The 13,116-nt window shown below is 36.8% G+C and overlaps 1 protein-coding gene across 1 annotated transcript in view; it reads left to right on the forward strand.

Annotated features, from left to right (window-relative positions):
- Positions 1-12,272, forward strand: part of LOC115258944 (transmembrane protein 214) — a 94,276-nt gene extending 82,004 nt beyond the window's left edge. The window contains exons 5-8 of the mRNA XM_029859462.2: positions 3,336-3,653; positions 4,011-4,133; positions 4,224-4,354; positions 11,210-12,272. Coding sequence (XP_029715322.1) covers positions 3,336-3,653; positions 4,011-4,133; positions 4,224-4,354; positions 11,210-11,324 — 687 coding nt within the window. The 3' untranslated portion in view covers positions 11,325-12,272. The remainder of the gene's footprint in view (positions 1-3,335; positions 3,654-4,010; positions 4,134-4,223; positions 4,355-11,209) is intronic.
- The last annotated feature ends 844 nt before the right edge of the window (positions 12,273-13,116 follow it).

The raw sequence follows: 13,116 nt of genomic DNA on the forward strand, positions 1-13,116 counted from the left end.
GCCAATCCGGAGACGGCGGGTTTGATTCCCGTTTCGGTCGGGATTGTTTTTCGACTCCCTGGGCATAGTGTATCATTGTACTTGCTTCACAATATACAAATTCATGCAATGGCAGGCAAAGAAAGCCCTTCAATTAATAACTGTGGAAGTGCTCAAAGAACACTAAGTTGAAACGAGTCAGGTCAAGTTCTACTAGAGACTTAGAGCCATAAATAAGAAAGAAGGGGGTTTCGAAGAGTCTCAAGTGCTCTACAGAAGTCCAAAGGGGTTTTAGGGGGATTTCGTAGGTATTTTCGAAAGTTTTTGTGGATTCGGTGGTTTAGGAGAGTCTCAGGTTGGGCGTTGTAGGGGTTTCAGGAGGTTACTTACGCATTTTAGGCAGTTTCAGCGGGTTTCAGAGTTGTATTGGGGGGGATTCCTGAATCCTGAGTCTCAGGGGTTATGAGGAGGTTTAAGGAGACCTAGAGTATAATACAAAAATACATTTTGAATCGGGGCCGGATCACGACGTCCGAGGACATACAGTCCCGAACATTAAGTCCCGTTTTTTTGCGAAATAGCGTCCAAAAGTTTGGATACGTCATAATATCCTTTGCCATGTGCCTTCTTTCCTTGGACTTCGGGACGTACTTGCAAGTTCGGACGTTATGCTCCGAAAAAATGCGCCATAAAGTCCTGGGACTTTCTGGCCTCGGACGTTATGATACTGCGCCTTTTGTATCACTGCTCTCAGGTGAGCTCCAGGAGGATTTTAAAGGCGTCAATTGAGCTCTTCGAGATCCATAAACAAACATTGAACTAACAACCTAACAGCACATAGTTGCATGAGACTGTGCAAGCATGAATTTCATCCAAACACACAAGCTATGCACGTAGATTCGATGACGTTGACCGGCTAAATCTGACATTGTACGTTCATTTACGCACGTTCTACAGTGCCTAGACACGGATTTTCATGAAAAAAAAAATCATATTATTTCAATACATATTAAGATGTTTTCATGCTAAATTTATGCAATTAAATCTCTGATAAAATGATGACAGTTGGCGCTGAAAACTAATCTCGGAATAATAAAACTAGAAAAAATAGCATAAGATTAAAAGAAGGAAATGTTTCATATTGACAGTTAGCATGTCAAAAATTTCTTCTAAATTCCTTTGACTATAGTTCGGTCAAACAGCATTCGGCCAAATGGCCGGACACCAACACGCAGAAAAAAGCATGGTAAAATCAAAAATATTTCAGGTAAACTCAAATAAATTGTCAATTTGTTCTGGCAACAAAAATAAAACTGTTTGGAGCAAATCGAACGTCACATTTGAAGCAAATTCAATCCATTTTTGAAACAAACATGCATCTTCTGACAGGTTATGTTCGAAACAAATGTAAAAAAAATGTTTTTTGTGGCAGGTCGGCCCTACGGAAATATTTGTTTTCCAATTAATTTTACAAAGTCATTTCCTTCTCTAGGAAAACCCACTTCCCGCGTGGCACTTTCAATGCCAGCATCATGTAGATAACATACGCTCTCGAAATTAATGGGATTTCGTAGAAACTTTTGGTGAAACTTGACTTTTTTTTTGCAAGAGGAAATCTTGTTTGGTGCTGCCTAGGGTGCTGCAGCTGGAACTCAAGAGTTTTGTTTTTGTTCTCGACGGCGGAACGGGGGTTTATTCAATGGGTATTGTAGCAATCAATATGTAATTGAGTTAGTTTGAAAAATTAATATTTTAGTTTTAAAAATTTTAGCAGTTTATCGAATAAACATGAATATTTTTGTTTCAAACGAACGAAATTTGTCTCCGTGAAGTGTTCCAAGGCAGCATCTATTTATATATAACCCCGGGCAAAAGTACGGTATTAATTCCGCTGGAGATTTTTTCTCAGGATTTCAAACCAGGAGTCTTTCCTAGAAATGTATTACAAAAAATGCCCAGGAATTATGTTGAAAATCCCTTATTCTCCCGTGAGATACTCTTCTACAAATATGGCGTGATGCGTCTCGTACATTACAATATCAAACGTCTTTCGGAGATTAATCAGGGGAATCCTGGAATGTCTAAAGGAATTCATTGCATCGTTAGTGGAAGTCTAAATGTTGTCTATCTGATCACTTTCAAATTTTTTTGATAGAAATCCAGGAGAAATTTTTAGAGGAATGTCTTACAGAATTCCTAGAGAAGATTCATGTGGACAGAATATTTAAAGGAAAAATCCGGAAAGAGTACACTGAAACAGTAAATTATAATGGATTTTCCAAAGGGCTTTCCGGTGGATTTCCAGGTCTAACTCCTGGATTAATCTCTGACGGTTTCCATAAAACTGTTCTCAGCAGACGGAAAAACCGGTAATTATTTAGAAGGCACAGAATGTTGCTAATTGACAAATTGATAGATGAATTTGTGAAAAAAAATCGCGTTCTGGTGGGATTTGAACCCACGACTCCGTATTCGCTAGACCGGTGCTTTAACCAACTAAGCCACAGAACAGGTAATGATTATGCGGAATACCTAGAAAGCTAAACTGAATCCGAGCCCACACCATGAACATTCATTTTTTCGCAAACCATCTCTCTTTCGGCTTAGATGCCAATCCACAACACACCCGCGTTTGTGCTTATTAACTACAAGTGAGAGCGAATCGCTTTATATGAAACCGAGACCTACTCTCGCACTCAGCACTTACTCTCGTTCTCAGCAGAATCTGCGAGTTTATTCGAAAAATTTGGGATTTTCTGGAAGTTTTGGATGAATTTCTGGACGTTGGTCTGGTGTTTCCTTGTTTTTTTTTTTTACGTATTTCTGAAGTAGCATTATGCAAAACCTTTTATTTTGAAGACGATGTATCCATGTACAATTTCTAGGAGAAATTTGAGAGAAAATATTCCTGAATATGGAAATTCCCGAATAACCTTTGAGGAAACCCAGTTTCCAAAAATCTTGGATTAGTCAAGGAATTTCTGTAAAGTATCGACCAAATTTTTCACGATTTGTACAAAATAATTCTTGCTGCTTTTTGCAAGAAATATCTACTCTACATGACAATAGAATTATGTCATTCTCCGACTCAGTCGAGCATATATGCCACCGTTAACCTAAATGTTCCGTTCGATTACCAAAACTCGTCTGGCTCGTGTTTTGGAAATGAAGTGGAAACATTAGCACGCGACATCGGCCAAGTGCCATTGACTCATACACTATTAAATATACAGTCATTCCGCCTAATTGGGTTTCTTTTTGCTATAGCCAAAATCGCATCATTGATTCCGTCAGCCCCTCTGAATTTGAAACTCATTGTCTCTTTTTCTCTTCCTTTTTCTCACTCTCTTTCGTAGCAAGTGCAAGACAAAGTCGCCTCCAAGAAGAGCAAAGCCGCCAAGTCCAGCAAATCGTCCCGGACGGGAGCGACCACCGTGTGCTGTAGTTTCCTGCTGGCCACATTCCTGCTGTTCGGTCTGACCGGTGGCCTAATCGGTTTCGACACCTACCGGGCGGGTGGCAAGTTCGAAAACTCCCACACCGGACAGCTGCTGAAGCAGGCTGGCCTGCTTCCGGCGGTGCAGGATGCGTGGACCTGTACGCTCAAGTACAGCGCGCGGGGCTTCAAGTGGACCGAGGAGCACGTTCCCGTGTACTACGAGCAGACGAAAAAGGTAAGGCGCGGGTTGGTAAACTAGAAGAAGGAATAACCATCAAATCGAGTCAAAGAATGAAAAGAATGAAATCTTTCTCTTATAGTTCCATCCACATGTTGAGCTTCACTTCTTTCTATAACTTTTTATACTTTTTCGTTTTTATACTTTGATTACTTTTATACTTATTCATTGTCAATGTACCTAGTATACATTAGCTCTTTTTTAATTATTTTTTGTTTTTTTCCTGTCACTGTAACATTGATTAACTTTAGATCAAATTCTGATTGTTCTTCATTTTCAAGTGTCCATTATTTACATTCAATCGAGTCCTAGTTTACATTCGTTTAATGTTGTTTCCACCTTCTTTTTTTTCAGACCGTTGGACCCTACGTAGAATTTTCGATAGACTTCAGCAAAATTCTATGGAATGGGGCCAAGAAGGGCTTCGGCAACGTAAAACTGCTGGTCGAACAGAAAAAACCAGTGGTGGCTGAGTTTGTAAGTACCTACCCGTTTGTGCTTGATCGGCAATAAAAAGCATGTGCTTGGTGACGCGTATTGATGTCATTTTTTGTATCATCTCTACAGGTTGAGCAGTACGCTCCTGGACTGCCGAAGAAGATTGGTGACTTTGCCTGCTCGACGTGGACCACCGTCAGCACGTTTACGGTCAACACCTACAACCAGAGCTGCGAGTTCTTCAAGACTAAGGTGTTTGTGTAAGTGTGACGATTGGCTGCTTGATGTTTAATTGTGTCTTGTGTTGTGATTTTGTACTTAGCTTTTTTGACGGGTAGCCTTAGTTTCACATTCAATGTGGGTTCAAACATAAACCATAAGGGGCCGTTCATAAACCACGTAGACTTTTTGGGGGGAGGGGGGAGGGCTGACCAAAGTATTCGCTCCATACAAATTTTTATTTTTTTATATGGACAAAAGTCTACGAGGGGGGAGGGGGGGTCTGAGATGGCCAAATTTTGGTCTACGTGATTTATGAACAGCCCCAAAGCATGATGTATGTCTATGTTTAGCAAACGAAAAGCTATTTTATGTGATGGACTAGCTTTTAGTGATACAGGTCGGACTCGATTATCCGGAGTGAGGTTCTGATGCTTCTAAAACATATATCTGGAGAACGGAATGCTCTACAAAGGTGAAATTTTGACATTTTGTCAAGTCAACCTTGATTAGTGATCAGTCAAAATTTCAGCTTCTTACAGCATTCCGTTTTCGAGATATTAATGTGGGTAGCGCCAGAACCCGACTCCGGATAATCGAGTCCGACCTGTAGTTCATTGTTAATCCAATGGAAATCAATAAATTGGGATTTCCTGCTTTGAGTCATTTTACGTAGCCTGTTCGTTTCGGGGCAATTTCTTATAATTAAGGAACAGGTCTACCAAATCATCATCTTAACATTTTCAATTTGACTTACAAAACCTTCCAAACTTTAATTTTACTAGAAAAGTTTAAAGGTGACAGTTTTTAAGCAGTAATTTTAATTACCATTTTGGAGCGATGTAAAAATTATTGAAGAAATGTAAGATTTCCTGGAAAACCCTGGAAGACTAGAGATACATGGGGGACCTGATGGCTTCATATGTATCTTTATTTATTCGGCAGCATTCCCCGTGGCTGGTCAATGAAAATGAATGTATCAATCTTGATTAAAATATTGCACAAAACTGTTAACTGACATACAATTCTTGTGAGAACAAATGTACTTAAAACGCGTACATTTGTTCTCACAAGAATTGTATGTCAGTTAACACTTTTGTGCACTATTTTAATCAAGATTGATACATTCATTTTCATTGATCAGCCACGGCGAATGCTGCCGTGCAAATTAATTAAAAAATCTGATTGAAATACAGAGTATTATAAATAAATCACATATCTCTTGAAAATCCATCAGATAACTGGGATTACATGAAAATAGTTAGAAATCACATAAGTTCTATTTGAGCTCAATGTCTACACTGAGGCAAAAATTTCTTAAGAAATTCATTATACCGTTTTTATGAAAAATCTCATAAGAAGGCTCTTTTGAAAATCATAAGATATTTTATTTGGTTCCAACCACCCATCTTTCGAAGCGTCGATGGGCGCGTGAGTAAAGCACGCGTTCTCCAATCTCGACGTCCCTGGTTCGATTCCAGGTTGCGAGGCTTTTTAAATTGCGCAAAAATATTTCATAAGATGTTTTATGAAATGATGATGTCTTATGAAATCGGTTTCAAAATTCAAAACTTTTTCTTGTCGTAATTTCATAAGAGAAACTTATGACCTTCTTAAGATCTCTCTCTCTTCTTGGCGTAACGTCCTCACTGGGACAAAGCCTGCTTCTCAGCTTAGTGTTCTATGAGCACTTCCACAGTTATTAACTGAGAGCTTCCTCTGCCAATGACCATTTTGCATGTGTATATCGTGTGGCAGGCACGAAGATACTCTATGCCCAAGGAAGTCAAGGAAATTTCCTTTACGAAAAGATCCTGGACCGACCGGGAATCGAACCCGTCACCCTCAGCATGGTCATGCTGAATACCCGTGCGTTTACCGCCTCGGCTATACGGGCCCTCTTCTTAAGATCAGTTGTGTCAGTGTATATGATTTTTAAGGATATTCAACGAAAACGGACATGAAAAATAAAAATAAATAAAAACTTTTTTCAATGTCGCGTGACGCGTCCACTCTGGCCGTACCCTTAGGTATCCAAAGAATGTGCACAGAAAGGAGTACTTCGACTTAGTGGACATTTCAATTTTAGAAATGTCTATTAAATCGAATTTTACATAAAATCGAAGCAATTTTTTTAATTTTTATTCAAATTGTATACCATAATGTACCAAAACATGTAAATACTGCATGAAAATTGAGTTTTCGATAAAAGGCTCGGAGTTTTTGGCATATATGTATTAGTAATTCTCGCTAAATATCGAATATGCTACTATCTCGCTAGGCTTCCTTCGGAAATTTAGAGATTCGTGACAAGCACTTGATAGAGCGAGGTTACTGGTTGTGCTGTATTTGCCGAACGATCTTTCTGTACGAGTAGCGTAGGTTTGTGCCGCCTTTTGTTGCAATTCTGCGGAGTAAAATAAAAGTAAGTGAAGTCAAAATTTTCAACTTTATTACAACTGTCTCCGGAAAAACTACCCAAATCAAATCATCATACTACAGATTATTTCAGAACATCTTCCATGTGTTACCCAAAGAGTCAAACATATCTTCAACGAAATCTGGCATGAATCGCTTCATGAATGCCTCCATGATTTTTCACAAATCATTTCAGAGATTGTTTGAAAAATTCGCCAAGGGCTTACTTTAGAAATTCCTGTGGATATTTATTCAGATATATCTCTAAGCACTCGTTTGGCGTATCTATTGAAGATTCCTCTAAAAAATCCAACAAAAATTTCTTCAAAAATTCTTCTAAAAAATATTTCTAAATAAATTCTTTCCGAAACTCGTCCGAGTATTAGGCCAAATATTCCCTCACGGATTCTTTCAAAAAATCTTTCATGGACTAATTCGCAGATTTTCTTCAGGGATTTGTTAAGAAAAACCTTCTATTCTACAAATTCCATAAAAAAAAATCTTGCATGATTTACTTCTGAAATTCTTTATTTTTTTCCAAAAAAATATCCATGGATTTGAGTAGAAATTCCTTCAGAGATTCCTCAAAAAACCAATCAGAGATCCCCTCAGAAATTTCTTTTTACATCTATTAAAAAATTTCTACTGAGATTCCTTCAGTAAAACTTTCAGCGATGCCTTCAGCAACTATTCCACAGTTTTTCAGAAAATGTTTCAAAAGATCCTTCGAAAATTTGTACTGGAGTTCTGTCGAGAATTTCACCGGAAACTCCCACAGCAACTTCCAAATTCTCCAGAAATTACACAAGTGATTCCTCCAGAAGTTTCACAAAGAGCTGTGTATGAAAGTTTATATGAGTTGCTGCAAAAATTCCTCCAGGGATTTCTTTAGAAAATTTTTCAAAGATTTATCCTAATTTTTTTGGGACTTTCTAGATTTTTTTTTTTTCAAAAAATCCTACGGAAATTCCTTTAAGCATTCTCTCAAACGATCTTCTAAGCATTTATTTCAAATTTTTTTTCCGCGGTTTGATTTATAAATAACTTAACTTTTCGAAAATCTGATTTTTTGTCAGATATTCTTTCTGGGATTTCTTTAGAAATTCTTCAAGAAACTATTGCAGAGACTCCTTTGGAAACTCCTCTTAGATTTACTTTAGAGAATCGTCCAGGAAATCCTAAAGAAATTCAGTCTGAAATTCTTTCGCAAAATCTTCTGGAGATTTTAAACCTTTAGAATGTCCTTCAAAAATTTCTCCAAGAACTTCTTAAGAAAGTCTTGCACGGATAGCTTCCAAAAATGTTGCGTGGATTCCTTTAGAAAATCCTTCAAGAATTTCCCCAGTTATTTTATCATAGCGATTTCTCCAAAAAATATCCAAAGTATTTATCTAGAAAACCTTCCATACTCTTAAAAAAACTCCATGGATTTTTTTTAGAAAATGATTCATGGATACATTGACAATTAGAAAATCGGAACTCCTTAAAAATTTTTACAGAAGCTCTTTGAAGAATTACTTTAGAAATTCTACAAGAGATTATTAAGGAAATTTCCAAGATATCTTCACTTTTCCTTAGGTATTCCTTCAAGACATTTCTCGTCCAGAAATTGTTCTAAAAACATTTTAAGAAATTCTTAGGAATCCTCCATGGATTCCTTCAGAAATTTTTCTACAAATTCTTTCGAAGATTCTTACAAGGATTCTTTTATGGAAAGGCTGAAAGACATTCTTGCAGAGAATCCTGCAGAAATTCACATCAGAAATTTCGTCGGGTCTATGTTTTTTTTCTTAGAAAATTCTGCCAGAAATTCCTCCAAGTGTACCTCTAGGAATTTCTCTGTGGATTCTTCCAGGAATTCATCAAAAAAATGTCCGAGATGAACTAGCCGAGGGCTAAAAATCTCGTTAATACAGATAAAAAAAATTAAAAAAAGTGTGTAGGATTTTTTATTATTTATACAGGTTTTTTTTTGTCAAAAATATCTCAAGAGGTTTTGTTAGGTATTCCACCAGGGGTTTTCAGGTGTTTCTTTTGGTATTCTTTCTGAAATTTCTTCAGAAAATCCATCTGGATTCTTAAAATATTTCAGTTTTTTTTTAGAAATTCTCCCATGAAATTATTTAGAATTTGCTACAGATTTTCTATAAATTCCTTCTTCAGCGATTCTTTCGGAAATATCTTTAGACACTTCTTCAATATTCCTAGAATTGCTTTAGAAATTTCAGCAAGGATTTCTTCAAAAGTTGTTTCATGGATTATTTTAGAATTTGTTGCAGCAGTTCCTTCAAAGATTGATGGGAATGTTCCATGAATGAAGGAGCTCTGAAATAGGAGAACCTTGACTAACTAGCTCTTTGAACTTACCAAGACAGCACTGGAAATAATTTATTATTTTGCTACAAATGTTGGAATCCAATCACCTGAGTACACACCAAGATAGAAAACGGAATCTGCTAAAAATATCAGGAATTTATTACAATTCTCTGTGAAGAAGTCATAATAAATGTTGAAAAAAAGTTTGTAAGAATGCTTTGAGGTAAAGTCTGGCGAATGGACAGTTTGCATGCATCCGCCAAAATTGTCATTGCTAAGGGATCTGTAAAAATATCGCCAGAGAATCACCCCATATACTCCTCTTATCATGATCATCGACAATGCGAGAGATACCTTCTGCTCAAATATGAACGAGACTCGTTAAATAAAAAACAAACGGTTAATTATTCCTCAATATTTGTTTTATATCTTGCAAATTAATCTTATTCGGAGGCGATACACATATGCCAACTTTTTTTTTATTCCTTATAGCACTTTTCATACGCCTCTTTTGGTATCATATTGCGCTCTCTCTTCGAATTTTCTTTTATGACTTCAATCGTCTGAACAAGTTATTACGAAGAGGCAATTCGAGTTTTGGAAAGAGGAAAAAGTCACATGGTGCCATACCAGGTGAATACGGCGCTTGAGGAACAATGTAAACGTTGTTTTTGGTCAAATAATCGCGAAATAAATTGATGTGCGAGGTGGTTCATTATCGTGATGCAAAAACCATGACTTGTTGTCCCACAATTATTTCATTTAGAGACAAATATTCTCACGCAAACGCTTCAAAACGCCCAGAATACATTCAGCATTGACAGATTGATCATCCGGAAGGGATTCCGAGTACACTACACCTTGACATTTTTGATGATTTCTTCGTTTATTGATGTTTCTGGACGAAGACCATGAGGGAGACTTTTAACTGATATACGACCCTTTTTGCACGACTTTTTCCAATCAAACACACATGCACGGGATAGAGCAGATTCCCAATATGCTTTCTACCACATTTTAAATTAACCCGAAACACTAATTCTGTTGAAATAACAAACAAATCCTTTGCTGAACTTTGATTCTATAGAAAAATTCGAAAAACACACTGGAGGTTAACTTGTTTAAAGTGGCGTTAAAAAAAAACTTCATGACAAATCGTGCTCTACTTTGACATGTAAACGTATAACAGTCCTATAAATCTAAGAAAAAAAAATTGTGGACGATATGTCATCCGCGGACCATGTAAGTCATAAAGTCTCGTTCATATTTGAGCAGAAGGTATTAATAAAAAATGATGTCAGAAAGGAAAATACGTGATTAAGGTAAATATATAACATTAACTAGTTCATGACGTATGCTTTGGCGCTGTTATGGATGCTTCACAAAACAATTTATTGATGTGAAGTGATCCGCGTGTACAAAGGCTGTAAACCCCTGCATTATAAGTCATCATGATTGTTGAGGGACTTGGCTTCGAGTAAGGACACGGACACTTGAGAAATAACGACTAGCTTTATTTAAGACGTCCGTACTGGTTGGAGTGTTACAGTGGAATAATCTGTTATGAAGAAATAACAATGGTGGTTGCTATGCTGGCAACCCAGGGGCAATTGCTACTACGTTAACAATGATGAACTGCAAGTACAAACTGGTTGGATAATAAAAATTTTACCATTGAAAAAATGTACATAAAATCGAGGGTCTATATAATCGTGGGTCCACTAAATCGAGGTATACCTGTAGTTAACGAAAAAGTAGTGTTACTGAAAGGGACGAATGGAAAAATGACAAGTAAAACGGTTTTCATAGCGTATTTACCAAGATACAACACATAAAATTTCAGTCAATACAATGTGATGTATTGAAAGCATTCGTTTTTCGTTTTTTAAGGATTATGCCTAAGAATATCAACATAATGACCATAACGAAAATATCTTGGACTGGTCGGAAGTCTAACCCACACTCGCGTTTATCACTTCAGCTGTATAGGCTACATCTTAAGGACCCTTTTGCACGTATTTTGTATAGTAGTGACACTCGTTATAAAAAAAAATCATATTTCGTGCGGATTGCCCGCATCTTATATATGTTTCTATTCCATCAATATCTTAGTATTTATAAAAGTACTAAATATAAATATTCTCCGTTTCATTTCTTTCCAGTGGTCAACTATCACCGGAAAACTTGGGAAAAGCCTTCAACAGTACCCAACAGGCTGCTGCTCAGTACTATAGCTGGTTCCACGAACAGGTGGACTTCTACGCCAAGGCCAAGTAAACCCAGTGGCAGCAAGCCTAGCAGCATCCTTTCAGCGTTCAATGTGATTCTCACACTCAAACACACACACACATGATGATGTTGGATGGAAGAACCCAGGGAACGTAACACAAAACCAGGTAAAACAGTGGAAGACATTTTTTTAAACAAACAACAACCCAACATCGGAGAACGTCCTCTATCCAATAAGAAGAAGGCTGTTTTGCTCTTGCAATGTTGCAGTCCGCCATCTTTCGCAACTTCTATAGAACAAGCCGTAGTGAAGTTAAATTTGCGCGCTTTACCAACAACTACCAGAAGTGAAAAATCGCTTTGCGCATCCATCACACTGAAATCCCACTCGAAATACAGCTAAGGAAGCGCGCGCACGTCGTGAACAATGGTAGCTAAATGCTATCATTTCAGTTTAAGGAAGAACATTTGAATACCTAATTGTAACTTTGTGTGGATGATGAAGAACAAACATTGCTTAGGAATAATAGTTATATTTTTCTTGTTTTCCACGAGACAATAACCAGCTTCTCGTGTTATTTTTTTCTTCTTGATCGTGATCTGTATGAAAGAGTTCTGCCGATCAAGAATGACGGCAATATTGCGTGAATTTACTAGATGTACAGACGACAAGGACCGCGGGATTCCTATTTGGTGGTTTATTGTGTAGCAGAAAATATTGAAGAGGTACGAAGGAAAAGGAAGTTTTGTTGAGATGAACTGGCGAATAACAAAAAAAAAAAAAAACTGATGATGACGGAGAACAAATAAAGCTGAACATTTGCGAAAGCAACAAAAGTGAGCATTTCAGTAACAGCGGTGAACATTGTTTAAGTACATTTGATAGACTCTTTTTTTTTTAATAATATTTTACTAATTTAATTTTTTGTTTAATACTAAGTCTCCGGTAACTGTTTAATGAAAATGAGAGGAAAATATAGAAAAGATTCTAAATTAGATTAGCATTATGGCTTATGCCGGGCTATAGAAACGAAAGAAATCCATGATAGCAACTGATTAGTTTGACATAAAATTTGAAAGATTGATTATATCTCACATCATTGCTATTCATTTCTATTACCGGTTGGCTTTATCGTGATTTTTTATAACAGCATATGCTGTTTGCACAATTTTTTAGCGTTTGTATTTTTCAAATTCTGAGCGGAACTAGGTGAGCATGTAGCCCCGAATATCATTACATACTTGCACTTGGAAGATGATAAGGTATTTGTTCCCTTATTAAGCGAAACTGGGAGCATTTTTTCATTTTTTTGGTTTTTGATTTTTCTTTAAATAACGAAGCTTTTTTTTTTTCAAAAACAATTTTCATACACATGTAGAGTATGGATTAAGGTAACTTCTGAATTTTTTTGTGGTGGAAAATGTTTTCCATTTTAGCAGAAACCATTTTTTGTGAAATTTTGTTCAAAAATGGTTTCTGTAAAAACGAAAAACATTTTCCACAACAGAAAAAAATCAGAAGATACCCTGATCCATAATCAACATGTATACGAAAACCGATTTAGAAAATAATGCTTCGTTATTTAATAAAAAATCAAATCAAAAACCAAAAAGTGAGGAAATGCTTCCAGTTTCGCCTTAAGCATGTGGCTTCCATTTTCATCCTGCGAAAAACAAAGGATTGAAGCACCGTTCATTTTGTTTCTTATTTTTGTATTTTTGTTAGAAGTGAGCACCCATGAAAACAAAAAGAACGGAATCAATCGGTACCTTACGGCAGCGATTACTCGCTTGTTTTCAAATTGGATGAACGAGGGCGCGTGAGATTACTGATGGCACA

The sequence above is a fragment of the Aedes albopictus genome, chromosome 2, assembly GCF_035046485.1.
Source record: "Aedes albopictus strain Foshan chromosome 2, AalbF5, whole genome shotgun sequence".
NCBI lineage: Eukaryota > Metazoa > Arthropoda > Insecta > Diptera > Culicidae > Aedes > Aedes albopictus.